General features: G+C 40.7%; 1 protein-coding gene across 1 annotated transcript in view; it reads right to left on the reverse strand.

Annotated features, from left to right (window-relative positions):
- LOC126188311 (ubiquitin carboxyl-terminal hydrolase 8) overlaps positions 1-17,224 on the reverse strand; it is a 234,883-nt gene that overhangs the window by 168,002 nt on the left and 49,657 nt on the right. Inside the window, exon 3 of the mRNA XM_049929908.1 lies at positions 5,575-5,717. Within this exon, the coding sequence (XP_049785865.1) occupies positions 5,575-5,717 (143 nt within the window). The remainder of the gene's footprint in view (positions 1-5,574; positions 5,718-17,224) is intronic.

A 17,224-nucleotide genomic window follows, 5' to 3' on the forward strand; every position in this document is an offset into this window, starting at 1 on the left:
TTTTTTTTCCCCTCCACTTAAAATCCAAACACAAAAATTTTTTCCAACAGTTAAAACTTATCTTAAACCAAGGTCCAATATACCGGAGGACTAAATGTGTGCCATTAGTCTTGCTCCAGTCTGGCATTATTTAAGGGTGACTGTTTTTACTTTTTTTGCATGTAAAATCTGAACAGTGCACATACAAATAGTGCCATTAGCTGTGGGTTAATTTCAGTCCAATTGAAATCTTTTGCAGAAGGAACAATTTCATCTACTCACCATCAACCAATTCATCACTGGATTTGGAATAACACTACTAACAATAATCCAATGAAAAAGGAAATGTCGTGTGGCTAGGACCTCCCGTCGGGTAGACCATTCGCCTGGTGCAGTTCTTTCGATTTGACGCCACTTCGGCGACCTGCGCGTCGATGGGGATGAAATGATGATGATTAGGACGACACAAAACCCAGTCCCTGAGTGGAGAAAATCTCCAACCCAGCCAGGAATCGAACCCGGGCCCTTAGGATTGACATTCTATCACGCTGACCACTCAGCTACCGGGGGCTGATGACAAGATGTAGTTCATGAGGGAACATACCAAGGACTCCGTACAGGATTTGCATCCAATATAAAAGGTGTAACAAATTAAATCTATGAGGGTTATCTGGAAACTAAGGTTACAAGGCATGTAGCTACAGCACTGAATGTCCATGGGGAAAGTTGGCACCACTGTCGTGTAGTGGGAAGCCAGAGGAAGGATCAAGCATTCCCAACAATCAATAGCTCAGCAATTAGTGTTGTGGTGACTGTTAGAAATGAGCATTCTCACTCCGGCTCCCATCAGATGTGAAGTGCATGCTGCAATTTGCTACCTAGATGCTACGGGCATGAACGCTGCTGCGATGCATCATGAAATTGTTTCAGTTTATGGTGAGGACATGATGTCAAAGCAGCTTGTGACAAAATGGATACAGAATTTCAATTTTGGAAGGATTGAAAGTCACAATGACAGAAATGGAAAGCCATCTGTTGTGAATGACGATGTGGTGCAGAAAATTGAAGATCATCATCTTTCTGATCACCGTTCGACATCTGATGACCTGCATGCACTTTGTCCAAACATTTCACAAACTGTTGCTCATGAAATTGTAACTAATCAACTAAATTATCGCTAGTTGTGTGTGCAATGGGTGTCCAAGACGCTGACTGAAGCACACAAAACAAACAAGAGTCAGTGCCGCTCCCGAATTACTTGACTGTTTTGAGAATAAAGGTGAGGCTTTTCTCAACTCTATAATAACAGGAGATGAAACTTTGGCTTATCATCATACTCCAGAGAGCAAACGACAATCAATGCAGTTACGCCATACTCATTCTCCCTCAGCCAAAAAATTCAAAAATCAGTAAACAGTGAGGAAAATCATGGTGACTGTGTTTTGGGACAGAAAAGGGGTTCTGCTCATTGATTTGAGGTGAAACAATAAATGCTGCAAGATATTGTTAGGTCACAAAGAAACTTCACAGAGCCATACAAAACAAATGTTGCAGGATGCTGACAGCGGGAGTCTGTCTCCTTCATGACAACGCGAATCCGTACATCGCTCATACAACGCAAGAGTTTCTGACTTCTTTTGGTTGGAATGTTTTAAGCCACCCCTCTCACAGTCACAATCTTGCACCTGGTGGCTATCATCTGTTCACTAAATTGAAGGAACACCTTCACGGAAAACACTTTTCCGGCGATGATGAGGTGAAAATCGAAATGAAGAACTGGTTGAAAAAGGTGGCAGGAGATGCCTATCACACAGGAATGAAAAAACTCATCCCACAGATGACAAAATGTATTAAGGTAAATGGTGATTATGTGGAAAAGTAACGCAAGACCTCTACTACAATGCATGTACATTTTATTAAAATTAATTCTTTTTTTGTACTTCAAAAAATTCTTGTAACCTTACTTTCTGGATTAGCCTCATACATTAACGAATTTAATTTAATATTTCGTAAGCCACTTACATTACTAGTATGTTATAATATAAAAAATCAATTCTAAAAAATATACTAAGACAATAAATACAATAAAATTATTTCTATTAAATGATTAAAGTGTTGAGGGAAGAAGGTTAGATTTACTCCAATAAATATAATTGTGAACTGGATTTTTAATCCTGTACTGTTTACAGTTAAGGATTAAATAATTGATTCCCACACTTTTCCTGGGTGTCAACTCTGGTTTGTCATTCAAAACTTGCTTAATATACTGTAATTTAGCTACAGTATGACATGTTCAAATGACTATACAAATAGCTGCTGGTACGGCCTAAACCAAAAACTATTTATCCCACGTTCCCAGCTCAACTGAGTAACAAGACCCCCCACAAACTGCAAAATTCTGCACACGGTGATTTTCATACACGTTTGTTACGGTGCTTCTCTGCTGTAACAATACAATATAAGATTATTATACGTGCGCGTTCAATAAGTACCCAATATCCTGTTTTATCAATAACTTCTCATCACACATGTACCGCTTCCTGCACAGTGCATCCTTCATCGGGCTAAACAGAAGGAAGGTGCGAGATCCGGGCTGTAGGGAGGATGAGGAAGAACAGTCCAATGAGGTTTTGTAAGCTCCCCTCACAGGTGCAGACTCGTGTGAGGCCCTGCACCGTCACGGAGAAAGGGAAGTTCATCTGCATTTTTGTGGCAACAAACACACTCGAGTCATTTCTTCAATTTCCTGAGAGTAGTACAATACACTTCAGATATGATCGTAGCACCATTAGGGAGGACATCAAACACAATAACTCTTTCAGAGTCCCACAAGACCACGCTGAAGTCAGTTCTTCAATTTCCTGAGAGTAGCACAGTAAACTTCAAGTTTTTTTCTTTTGAGGTGAGACTTCATGGCAGCACTCCATAGATTTCCATTTCATTTCTGGTTTCAAGTTACGAACCCAGGTTTCACTACCTGTGACGATGTTTGACAAAAAATTGTCACGATCAGCCTTGTAGTGTGCAAGTAACTCCACACATGTAGTCTTTTACTGCTCTTTATGGTCTTCTGTTAGGTGGTGAGGAATGAAACGGGCATTCACCACTAAATACCCCAAATGGTGGACGAATGCATCGCACAACCAACAGAGATGTCCAGTGGAGCAGCAAGGTGTTTGACTGCGATCCGTCAGTCACCTCAAATGACACTGTTTACACATTCCGACACAGCAGGAGTCACTTTGTGCAGCCAGCCAGCATACGAAAGATCGGACAGGTTTGTGCAACCTCATCGCGACAATGAAAGACGTCTCACCCGATGATTCGATGTGCGTCTGTTCACTGCCAGGTCTGCAGAGACATTCTGCAAGTGCCTACAAGCATCTGAGATGCTCTGGTTTTCTGCCTTCTGGCAGCTCTCTGCTCGGAATGTACCTCCGTTACAGAGACCGTTCGTGAAGGCTATGTACGGTGCTGCCCCCTATCGAAAGTCGTTAAACTAAAATTGCCTGAGAAAAAAAAAAAATATTGCATTGTTTACTGCATTATTTACTGACAGCATCTCATATATTTTTGATTAAGAAGTGCCTTAAATGGTCATCACTATGATGATGCAGAAGCTGTTATTTTCACAGTTAATAAGTGATTAGTGGAACTTAACATTTTTAAGTTTGGTTACACAGATGGCTATTTGCATCACTATTTTCAGTTTATAAAGAATATTTCAATTTTTCTTCACAGATAGCTTCACAGAATTCTTCATAAAATGTTTACGGACTTACTTCTGCAGTATTGTGCGATGTGTCATATTATCAGCACTCGAATAGAGAGATTATGTATTGCTGACAGGTACATGTGAGAGATTGGTTTCAATTGAGGCTGAGGTGACTTTCACAACTGTTAGTTGATAATCAGCATCAGTGGTTTAATTACGTATTTAATTAAGCACCTGTTTGTTCATCTGCAAGACATTTACTAATTAAATATCTTACTAACCGTAAAACTATGGGCTTTGGGTAACATTTGAGTGTAAGACAATCACAATGAGAGATAACAAAATAATTCTGTTTTGACTAAGGACATACTTGGTCAGAGACAAGTTAAAGATGACAGCATAACAGTTTATATAAATTTAAGGAGTATATGTAACAACTCACTAGAGAGCTGAGGCACCAACAGGAATGTAAACAAAACTGAGAATGTTTTCAGCCTCAGTGGTATACACGAGTGCTGACTGAAAAGTAATGCCTCCACCTTCGTACCTCTTCAACATTTGGCAGCATTGGTATGTGGCAGGTACTGGCTTGTTCCATGGCCTTTACTCTACACCTCCAGTCGGTGGGAAGCCTTAGCATTGAACGGTTATGTTATTACAGTGTAATGTATGGAACCCTGTGCGTACGGTCGGTCAATGTGATTTAAGCAATGTGCAGTCATTGAATTCTTGACAGCAGAAGGTGTCACGCCAAGGGAGATTCATCAGAGAATGAAAGCAGTTTATGGTGATTTTGTTGATGTGAGTACTGGGCATCTTCATTCTCGTAACACGAGAGGAGTTCCTGGCAAATTTCAAGCCTGTGCACTTTCACTTCAGGAGTCAGCATCCGGTGTACCCATCGTGCACGGATCTTCCGATAGCCAAGCAAAGCAATAATGTGATCCACATGTTCTTGTAAAATACCGATTGTGCTTTCAATTTCTCTCCGAGTGATACGACGATCATCCTGAATCAATCTGTCAACATTTTGCTTGTGAAACTCTGTGGCTGCTGTCACAGGACGTCTATCTCTTTGTTTGTCATGCAGGTCAGATGTCCCCCCCCAACATCTTTAGACTTACTCACCCTATGATGCACAGTACTATTCACATCAACACAATCACCATAAACTGCTTTCATTCTCTGATGAATCTCCTTTGGGGTGACACCTTCTGATGTCAAGAATTCAATGACTGCTCGTTGCTTAAATCGTACTGATCGACCATCTGTGCAGGTTTCCATACTTTACTCTGTAACAACGCAGCTATTCAGTGCTAAGGCCTCTTGTCAACTGGAGCTGTACAGAAGAGGCTACAGAACAAGCCACTACCAGCCACATACCAATGCTGCCAACTGTTGAAGAGTTACGAAGGTGGAAGCATTACTTTTCAGTCAACCCTGTAGTTCACATACACCATCATGGCTACACACTGTACCATGTGAATACATTGTTTCTTGCACTGAAATCAAGCACAATGTAGTCAGCTGTGACAATATAGTTATACAGGGTGTGTGTGTGTGTGTGTGTGTGTGTGTGTGTGTGTGTGTGTGTGTGTGTGCGCGCGCAGGCGCGCAGGCGCGCACGCGAGTGAGAGCGCGTGCACGTGCACTCTATAGCTTCAAAAGACATGTTCAGGCGCTAGAAACATTCTCAGTCTTGTTTATGTGCTTATGAGCTCTTCAGTAAGTTGTTCCCTTTACCCCTTAAATTATATATATTCCAAGAAGGAATTTCCAACCAGTTTTACTGTTAATAATTAAATGTAAATATAGTATAAATAAAACATTTTCAAGGTCATGAAAGGTAAGGGATGGATGGACAGAAAAACATACGGCACCTGGTAAGCCATTATAAAATGGTTCTTCCTTCTTTTTAGGCTCATTAATTTTTGGAACTTCCTTTTGTAATTCATCTGATGAGCCTTTTTCTTCAGCCTTTGGCACAATACGTTGCTTTTCTTGGTCTTGTAGAGCCTTGTAGCTTTTAAAAGAAGAAAAGAGCATTAAAAAAGTTATGAATGTCTGAAACTAAAACAACAATATGGAAAGGATAAAGGGGGCTTTGAATAAGACAACCACAGCAAAAAATAATGCTAAAAATATTCAGCTTTTGGAGAAGTCCTTCATCAGAAGTAGACAGCTTGCACACAATCACAACTCGTACACACATGGCCACTGTCATCTCCATGGGCTACGCCTTCATTGCCTGTATATATCTTGTGTGACAAGCCCACAATGTACAATATTTCAACTGCTGTATCCTTTCCTTCAGGAGTGCTAGTTCTGCAAGGTTCGTAGGAGAGCTTCTGTAAAGTTTGGAAGGTAGGAGACGAGATACTGGCAGAAGTGAGGCTGTGAGTACCGGGCGTAAGTCGTGCTTCGGTAGCTCAGATGGTAGAGCACTTGCCCGCGAAAGGCAAAGGTCCCGAGTTCGAGTCTCGGTCGGGCACACAGTTTTAATCTGCCAGGAAGTTTCAATTTTATCTAGTATTCTTGGTCTGAATGGTGCCCTGAGATTTAGTCTGGGTAACTGCACTTTACTCAGCAAGTCACTGGCCCATGTACGAGTGCAGCCTTTGCACTAAAGCATTCCAGTATCATGAAAACTGCTATCATAAACCAGTTTATAACTGAAGATGAACTTCCGCAGCAGAATGGTTTGAGTAAACTGCCGTTCAGCATTCATGACAGTCTACACTAGCTTAAAAAAAAAAAAGAAGACAGATAATGCAATTAAAGTGTGGTACATGACTTGTAAGTGGAGTTAGACTCTTAGTATCATAGAGGACCACCGGATGTGACCGCCTATGAGGGTTCAGAATGGTCGAGCGGAGGGGTGTTGGTGAGAACCTGTGTCACACCCGAGGCAGTGATGAGACAGTGTTAAATTAACATCCATTTATTGCTGAGAGTTTTAGTGATTCAGTCCACTCCTGAGTGCGGCTTGGTAGCAGTCTTGCTGTGTCCATGTTGCAGGAATAAGTTGCATGGTGCATCAGTGCCCATCATAGAATCTGCGGTTGTAGTCTCTGGTGTTGCCTGCAGTCAGTTTTGCGGTATCATGCAGGGCAGAGCAGTAGGTAGCGTGTTCCCAAAACCTCGTGTGACTATGGATGACCGCTGAAGGCTCAGCACTTCCGTTGAGAGCAGCTGCCCTTAGGCTTGCTGCCAGAAATCTGCATACTCCTGATGATGGTTGTTGTGATGGTCAGAAGGCAGAAATCCCAACAGTGACATGGAGGACAACCCAAGAAGCGGTCTCAGTGTACAGCCAGTAACACAGTACACACAAGCCAAGGAGAGGCGGCACCAGGTGCCCTGCTCCCAAGTTGTTCAGCTTACAGTCTGTTGCGTCCTTGCCAATGGATGCAATCGGCACTGGCACTCAGACATTTCCCGACCGGTGCTGTGGGTGGCACTTTGAAATTTGCCACTAACCACAAGTGCAGTCCAATCAGGAATCTCCACACCACCACCAATGAGATGGACTTCCACATTGTGATAAGAGGTGGCCACAGGCAGCAGCATGTTTGACATGGAGGACAACCCAAGAAGCGGTCTCAGTGTACAGCCAGTAACGCAGTACCCACAAACCAAGGAGAGGCACCACCAGGCGCCCTGTTCCCATGGCGTTGGCATATGACAATTCTAGTACGAAGTTCCAGGGTTGCAGTTTGCAGCTATAGCTTGTAGTGCAGAACAGCCTGCGAGACTTAGTCTACAAGTGGAGTCGCCTATAGCCTTTGCTTAGGGACAAGTGTTTACTACAGTGATCGATAATGTGGTGGAACAGTCTTGTTGACACTGTATCCAAACTGCACACCTTAACAGGCCTCTGCTAACTGTATCTGTCCGGAAGCACATCCAATGAGCTGCTGTACAACTTAAGTATCGCAGCACAATAAAGTGTACATTTGTGTGTCACTAATGTGTTTGCACTGTCACAGTTCCTCCAGCTATCTTGAAGCACCTAAACTTAATACGATGTGTGTGACCCATTCTACCCAGAATATCTGCACACATCATCTAGCAACGAGGATTCTGAACTCACTGTGCTGCATCATATGTTGTATTACTTTGCTATTCCTTAGATGCTTGTTCGATGGTGCTTGTGGAAATTTTCTGTCAAACCCACCAATCCAAATCTCTCATTTGCCTGCCTTACAATTAGCAGTACGACAAATTTACATGACTGGGGCACCACTACTCAGTCTAAACCAGTATCTTCAGTTACAGATGCAGTCAATGAACCAGTTTACGGAACTCATGAAGGGGTTCATCCAAACACAGATGACAGCAACTAAGATGCGGAATCAGATCGTCATTACCCACTGCACTGCCACAAGCAACACAACCTTCACTGCTGCCTCCATTTCAACAATTTGAAGAAAAAAGGAAGATTAGTCAGAAGATTTGCCACAATTTGAAACACACTTGGCTGCTCACCAAATTCAATATACAGTGAAACCCCTTTATAACGTTCCTCCATATAATGTTTTCCTCTATGTTACGTCCGTTTTATTCGGTCCCGACTAAAAGCCCATATAAACAATGTTAAATTTTCCTCTTTACTGCATTTCCTCTGTATTACAATTTCCTCCATGTAACGCTCATATTTTTTTAACTGTGGTCAATTATTTACCTCTTTATAATGTTTAAGTGACTGGATGTAGATGCATCGTATTCCGTTCTGTGGATCACAGTTTGCGCCGGCTCGGAAAGCCCGCACTCAGCGTGTTTTGTATGTCAGCAGCGGAACCCGGTCAAGTGACATGTGACGCACAATCTGCTTGTGATCTTTTTGGCGCCATTTCAGTTGATGCTTTGCATTCGTAGTGTATTGTGTGAGCTGAGCAGCAGACAGTGTGTCTAGTAGGAGTGTGTCTTCGATATAACTTTATTGAAGGTTTCATCAGTGGACATGAGTGAAAAGCGGAAGAACATTTCTCTGGAAGAGAAGATTTCTGTTATTAAAAAAGTGGAGGCATCTCCTGGTGTGAGTCGCGTGGAGCTAGCGAAGCAATTTGAACTGGCCCCCTCAACACACAACACTATTATGAGAAACAGATCGTCGATAATGAAAGAGTTTGACAATTGTGGAAATTCGAAACATATGCATTTGAAGCCATCGACTTGATTTGCAAGAGTTTCAGGAATTAATAAGCAGTGATTCTGTCACTTTTGAGGACTTTGTGGCTGTGGATGACAACATGGCAGCCACAGGACTACAAAGTATTGAGGACTGGCTCATATTCTATAATTGGGTCAACTGAAGAACGGGATACCACCTGTCAGCTTTGGACAATGTCGTCAAATCTTAAGAATTTGTTATAACTTTTTACTGTACAAACTGAGCCATTTACTTTCAGCCATCCACCTACTGGGCCCCATGTTTTAATTACAAAAAACTAATCATTTGATACATCGATCATTTGCAATGAATATCATATTACAGTGTTACACCATTTGTCAAAGCTGATTAGTGGTATCCAGATCTTAAATAATGCCCTATAATTATTATTTGGAAGCCTTCCTCTTTATAGTGTTTTCCTCTATACAGTGTTCAGAATTTGTGGTCCCTTGAAAAATGTTATATAGAGGTTTCACTGTACTGTGAAGAGCTGTTTCTTTCTGTCCATTGTTGGTATCTCCATTAACTGCATTTGTGTGAAGTTATTCCCTACAACAAGACCACAACTAGTTAGCTATGATGAGCTTATTCAAGCATTGAACAAATATTACAACGATAAGATCAATGTGGCAGCTGTCAGATCCAAAGTCTTTGGGCTCAAGAAATAACCAGGCCAAATAGGCAATGTGTGACAAATTTGCAGGGACTCACAAGACAGTGCAAATTTAAGTGTTAATGTGGAAACTACTGTAGTGGCTTGATGATTCATGATGCTATTACTCAAAACATGGCAGATAGTAGCATCCATGAACAAATGTTACAATACCCTGACTCCACACTGCAACGAGTTTTGCAGATTATTGAGTTTCAAAATTCATATGCAGTTGATAATTTTCAAGCAGGGAACATTTGTGCCATAGCCCAAAGGAATAACACTGAGCGGCAATGTAAGCAGTCTACTTTAAAGGCAAACACACTGCATCACCACACAGTGTTTCAATTGCTGCACCCACCATGGTTTCCGGTGCCTACTCCGCCCACTCAGGCAATGTATAAAGCAAATCAACAAATTTTGTTCAGATTGTACAGCTGACAGAAAACCTAGGAGCATGGCAGTATTGTAAAACCATTAGGTAGATCCATGTTTCTTGTACACGGTTCATGAGGTTCGCAGCAGTGGAACTGGGATCAACTTCGCCCTTGTATTTTATGTGATCCTGCTTCCAAGTCTTTGTTTACAGATTTGTTGCCTTCCCAGGTGATGCAGGCTGCACTTCATCCAACTACCTGGGATCCTGCATTGCCGCTACCAGGCCCTGAACCCATGAACCAGGACCCAATGCCTCAGCCAGCACTGAGTGGACAACAGATATCTTCGGGGATAGTCCACTCCACGCCACGACCAAGAGGCCCCGTACCAAATCACAGCACCATTGCAGGTCATCACCAAGATTGCACTCCATTGTTGGATGCGCGAGTGTGCCTTCTGCCTCATTTCTCAGCTCTCGTTCTGCGGCGGTTGCAAGGGAAGTGCTGGCATACCAGTGGGGGCTCAGCACCAGCTACAAACTTAACTCCCATTCCCTCATCACTTGCTGCATCCTCCACACCTCTCCCTCACCTTCGTAGCAGCAACTGACACTACATGATGACAGTGAGGAGTGTTGTATCGTTGCCAATGGATGCAATCAGAGCTGGCACTCTGAGACAGTTTCAGATTGGTGCCACAGGCAGCGCTCTGAAGTTTGCAGCTGACCACAAGCGCAATCCATGGACAGTTCATGTTCGGTATTGGCACACGTCAGTTCTGGTATGGAGATCCAGGGTAGCAGTTTGTATATTCGATAATTTTGTAGATCCATATCACGAAAACCTTCCCCATTTGTGATTTTCCCAACATTCAATATTTCATGTAAAAAAAAAGAAAGAAAGAAAGAAAGAAAGAAAGATTTAGACTGTGCATCAGGCAAAGAAAATGACCATAACAATGTAGAAGCCCGACAGATTCTGCCCACATCTTTTTCCATGCCGTGTTTGAGTTGTGATGCTCAGGCAGGGCTCTGCTCCTTGCATTGTTCAATGCAGTTTTCATGTTTTCTGTTGCAGAAATTATGTTACAAGTTTTCTGAAAGGCACTACTGTTGTCAGTCTCTCCACTGTACTGTAATCCAATGTGCTTCAGTGTTGGTTAAAGGTACTAATGTTTTACTGTAGAAATTATGCTTCGGTTGAAGGGATGAGTTTGGAAGAAAAAAAGTGATCACTCATATTAAATAATTAGGATTAGGTTATGTTTCTGTTTAATGACTGGTGCTTCACTATCACTTTACGTCAGTAGACAAAAGGAGCATAAGTACAGATTGAACAAGATCAGTCATGTGCTATTTCAAAGTACGCATCCTGACACCTGCCTTATGCAATTTAGGGAAACCATGGAAACCAAATTTGGAAGGGAAAATAGGAAACTGAACCTCATCCTCCCAAATGCCAGATCAGTGTCTTAACCACTCCACAGTTTGCTTGTTTTCATTTCCAACAATCAGATAATAAGCACTTGCTCCACTTTGCAGCCACACTTGCTCTCACACAGTGTTTCTTTTCTCTAGTTTGGACATAATAAAATTTGCAAATAATGTCACAAATACCATTGGTAAGCTGTGCATGTAATTATACCTTAATCTTAAATTTGAACTATGGCACACTGTTCAACATTTACAGCAAAAGATGAAAACTGATACAAATTATAGAAACCAAAAATGTTTTGTGTCACCATTTTAAATTTATATGGTCAGTTCATCAGTCACTAAAATCAAATGTGACATTTCTTATGTCTTTACCTATGAACAAAAGGTGTGTATCACCTGATTATGTTTCAAAACCTCCTCAGTGGTATATAACACACAGCTCTGAGTCCTATTTACAAATCTAATCTAATAAAAAAAAATCTTTGTGAGGTATGTTTCTCTCTTACAAAGGAGAAACAAGAGCTACAGGAGGTAAATATAATGTAACCTAAAATGCTCCAAAGTTACATTTAGACATTTACTGCATCTAATTCCATTCATTCATTGCGGGCTACTGGGGATTCTTTGAAAATACATGAAGCAAAGCAAATCTAGTTATTTAAACCTTTTGTTTAACCAGTAACATGGATCTTATATTTATCATGGCAAAACACTATTCAATTACAAGAGCTGCAGAATTGTTAGTATTCTGGATACAGGATCTTTCATCCCTTTATCCTCAAACAAGAATGTGGCTGCCAAATTTCATTAATTTTAAAAAGTACTAATAAACCGACGTAAGCACTGAAATGTATTTAACCTATTATATTTGTCAGTCTCAATGCATCTAAATAAAGTGAGTCTCCAAAGCATGATAGGTAAGATGTCCTGTTAATATAAGCACACAGCTCATCTCACACTCTTTTTATAAGGTTTGGTCTTTTGATTAAAGTACATATTCTGACATCTTAATACAAGGTTGAATCAAATATAAATCAGATTTTTTAAATTTTATTTAGACTTCAGAAAAATTCATAAACAAGAATTTTTCTGCATAGTCTCCTGAATGGGAAACATATTTTTCCCACAGGACAGCCATTTTCTTGATCCCATTTTCATAAAATGCAAGTGGCCGTGACAGCAGCCAGTTGCACACGAACATTTTAGGTGTGCCATTGCTGTCAAGCTTATGTCCTCTGACTGCTTTCTTTAGTGGTCCAAACAAATGAAAATCACAGGATGATAATACTCTGTGTAGGGAGGATGTTCTAGTGTGGTCCAGAACAATTCCTGGAATTTTTTTGTGGGGTTGTGGTAGCTGTGGTGGGAATTGAGCACTGTCATGAAGCACAATCACATCCTGGATTGGAAATGTGGACCTTTTCGGATGATATGCACATTTTGTTTGGTCCAAACCTTGGCAACAGCCTGCAGTGTTCACAGTACCTTTGTTTAGAAAATCGATGAGAAGAGCTCCTTTAAAACAAAAAAAGACTGGTGTAAGAACCTTGTCCACAGAGAGACAGTTTTTGCCTTTTACAAGAACTAGTTTGTCCTTTTTCCACCATTCCATGCTGGTTCTGCATCCCTCACCTGGTTCTGGGGTGTAGCAGTGCACCCATGTTTCATCACAGGTCACAATTCAGTTAAAAAAATGTTCCCCTGCAGTTTGGTAGTGTGACAATAGACATTTGCGTACCTCGACACAATGAAATTTGTGCTCTGTCATGAGAAGATGAGGTATCCACTTTGTGGACACTTTCTGAAATCCCAGGTTGTCAATAATGATCGTCTGAGCACTACCATAGCTTATGCCAATGTCAGTAGGAATTTCAGAGCTGTTATTCAGCGATTGTCTCCAACAAGGTGGCTAACAACATGAATATTCTCCTCAATCATGCTGGTCCTCGAGCAGTGTCAGTTAGCTACATTCTCAACTGTTTCTCATCCTCATAAAAATTGTTTGTGCCACGTGTACCTTTAAGTTTTTCTCATGGTGTTGTCCCCAACTGTGCAAAAATCCTTTTCAAAATTTTCGAGAAACTTGATTATGATGCATTGCACAACAGATGACCGCGCCTCTTGGGCTGGCACTGTGAGTCTGACTAAAGAAATAGTACAAAAACATTCTAGTTGTGGAGAGCAATCAACGGAAACAAAAGCAAAAATGAGCATCGATCACAACACTCTCCATTTACAAAAAGGTGCGTAAAACAAAAATTCTTGTTTACACATGATTCACCTTTGTATATTAAGTACTTTGCATATGGTCTATGAATCATGGACCTTGCTGTTGGTGGGGAGGCTAGCTTGCCTCAGCGATACAGACAACCATACCATAGGTGTAACCACAATGGAGGGGTATCTGTTGAGAGGCCACACAAATGTGAGGTTCCTGAAGAGGGGCAGCAACCTTTTCAGTAGTTGCAGGGGCAACAGTCTGGATGATTGACTGATTTGGCCTTTTAACACCAACCAAAATGGCCTTGCTGTGCTGGTACTGCGAACCGCTGAGAGCAAGGAGAAACTACAGCTGTAATTTTTTCCAAGGACATGCAGCTTTACTGTATGGTTAATAGACAATGATGTCCTCTTGGGTAAAATATTCTGGAGGTAAAACAGTCCCACATTTGGATCTCAGGGCGGGGCCTACTCAGGAGAATATCTTCATCAAGAGAAACAAAACTGGCGTTCTATGGATCAGAGGGTTGAATGTCAGGTCCCTTAATCGGGAAGGTAGGTTAGAAAACTTAAAAGGGGAAATGGATAGTTTAAAGTTATATATAGTGGGAATTAGTAAAGTTCGGTGGCAGGAAGAACAAGACTTCTGGCTAGGTGCATACAGGGCTATAAATACAAAATCAAATAGAGGTAATGCTGAAGTAGGTTTAATATGAATGAAAAATAGGAGCTTGGGTAAGCTACTAAGAACAGTCTAGTGAAAGCATTATAATAGCCAAGATAGACACGAAAGCCCACGCCTACCACAGCAGTACAAGTTTATATGCCAACTAGCTCCGCAAATGACAAAGAGGTTGAAGAAATGTATGATGAGATAAAAGAAATTATTCAGGTAGTGAAAGGAGACTAAAATTTAATAGTCACAGAGGACGGGAATTAGACAGCAGGAAAATGGAGAGAAGGAAAAGTAGTAGGTGAATATGGAATGGAGGTAAGGAATGAATGAGGAAGCCGAGTGGAAGAATTTTACACAGACCATGACTTGATGTGGTTAAAGAGTCATGAAAGAAGGTTGTATACGTGGAAGAGGCCTGGAGACATTGAAAGATTTCAGATAGATTATATAACGGTAAGCCAGAGATTTAGGAACCAGGTTTTAAATTGTAAGACATTTCCAAGGGCAGATGTGGATTCTGATCACAATCTTTTGGTTATGAACTGTAGATTAACACTGAAGAAACTGTAAAAGGGGGGGGGGGGAATTTAATGAGATAGGATATGGATAAACTGAAAGAACCAGAGGTTGTAGAGTGTTTCAGAAAGAGCATTAGGGAACAATTGACAAGAAAAGTGGAAAGAAATACAATAGAAGAAGAATGGATAGCCTTGAGAGATGAAATAGTGAAGGCTGCAGAGGATCAAGTAGGTAAAATGATTAGGGCTAGTACAAATCCGTGGATAACAGAAGAGATACTGAATTTAATTGATGAAAGGAGAAAATATAAAAAAAAGCAGTAAATGAAGCAGGCAGAAAGGAATACAAATGTCTCAAAAATGAGATCAACAGGAAGTGCAAATTGGCTAAGCAGGGAAGGCTAGAGGGCAAACGTAAGGATATAGAGGCATATGTCACTAGGGGTAAGACACATACTACCTACAGGAAAATTAAAAGAGACCTTTGGAGAAAAGAGAGTCACTTGTATGAATATCAAGATCTCAGATGAAAAACCAATTCTATGTAAAAAAGGGAAAGCAGAATCGTGGAAGGAGTATATGGAGGGTCTATACAAGGGTAATGTACTTGAGGGCAATATTATGGAAATGGAAGAGGATGTAGATGAAGATGAAAAGGGAGATATGATAGTGCGTGAAGAGTTTGACAGAGCACTGAAAGATCTAAGTTGAAACAAGGGCCCGGGAGTAAACAGCATTCCATTAGAACTACTGATAGCCTTGGGATAGCCAGCCCTGACAATACTCCTCCATATGGTGAGCAAGATGTATGAGACAGGCAAAATACCCTCGGACTTCAAGAAGAATATAATTCCAATCCCAAAGGAAGCAGGCATTGAAATATGTGAAAATTACTGAACTATCAGTTTAATAAGGCACGGCTGCAAAATACTGACAAATTCCTTACAAACGAATGGAAAAACTGGTAGAAGCCGACCTTGGGGAAGATCAGTTTGGATTTAATAGAAATGTTGAAACACATGAGGCAATACTGACCCTTGACTTATGTTGAAAGATAGATTAAGGAAAGGCAAACCTACCTTTCTAGCATTTGTAGACTTCGAGAAAGCTTTTGACAATGTTGATTGGAACACTTTCTTTCAAATTCTGAAGGTGGCAGGGGTCAAATACAAGGAGCGAAAGGCTATTTACAATTTGTACAGAAACCAGATGGCAGTTATAAGATTCAAGGGGCATGAAAGGGAAGCAGTGGTTGGGAAGGGAGTGAGACAGGGTTGTAGCCTATCCCCAATGTTATTCAATCGTACTATTAAACAAAGCAACTGGAAAATTACAGAAAAATCATCAGTGCAAATTAAGCCTTTATAATCTGCATACTCCTAGATAAAATGTGTATTTTCTATGAGTACATGAGAGAGATTTAACCAACAACTTGGAACAGTCTAAAATGTGTAATACAACAGACTAAATTCTGGAGATACAGCTTATACATGAAAGCACCCCTCATTTATTCACTTGAATAATACACCAAGATGGACATATCCCAATGGAATATTTTATAAGCAAATGCCTGCAACAGACAATGTGGGTATAATTAAAGGCAGCTATTCACAGAGGTCCAGTGTGGGCTGTAATTATTGTATGGAAGCAAAACTTGGTGGATACTCTAATGCATTAATGCACAGCCAACTTAGGATGGGAAAAAAAATTAATTCCAATTTTGGCCATCAGGTGCTAATCTCGTGCTGTAACTGCAAGAAAAGTGTATAGAAATGTTTCCATATGTAATGGGGCATGGGCAGAAAAAAAAAAAAATCAAACAACTGAGAAAGGATTCTTCTTATGGGATAGTCACAACTATATAAGTCCATTTTGTAAAATGAAGAAAATGCACAACAGAATTTGTTTAATCAATAATCTTTTATAGTACACATGACCAGTTTTGGAAAACAAAGTTTCACCATCTGGTGTAAAATATAAAATCACTTAATCATCTGAGGCCATCCTCACCCCAATGTTGTCATGCAACCAAACATCCCAAGTCAAAACGATAAAAAGGGGGACATAAATTTGATAAAAACTGTTCCCTCATGCTGTGCAACTAGCCATGTAAACAGGAAAACTATAATAGTACCTCTTGTTTTAGTATTACATAGTTTTCCTGTTTTTGTTCCTGATTGCACAGCATGGTAGAAAATGTCCTAACTTTTATGCTTTTGTCTTGGAATTTTTGTTTCGATGACATCACTGGGGTGGTGATGACCTCAAATGATAAAGTGATTTTATTTTTTTACACCAGATGATGGAACTCTAAGTGTTCTGAAACCAACTGTAAATACAACAAAAGATTGTTGATTAAGCGACTGTTATGTGTTTTCTTCATTTTTGCAAAACTGAGAAAGGCACAATGTTGATTTTATCATTAATTGCTGCTCACACAATTTGTTCTCTATGAGCACCAGAGATGTCAATGAGACG

This window comes from Schistocerca cancellata, chromosome 1, assembly GCF_023864275.1.
Source record: "Schistocerca cancellata isolate TAMUIC-IGC-003103 chromosome 1, iqSchCanc2.1, whole genome shotgun sequence".
Taxonomy (NCBI): domain Eukaryota; kingdom Metazoa; phylum Arthropoda; class Insecta; order Orthoptera; family Acrididae; genus Schistocerca; species Schistocerca cancellata.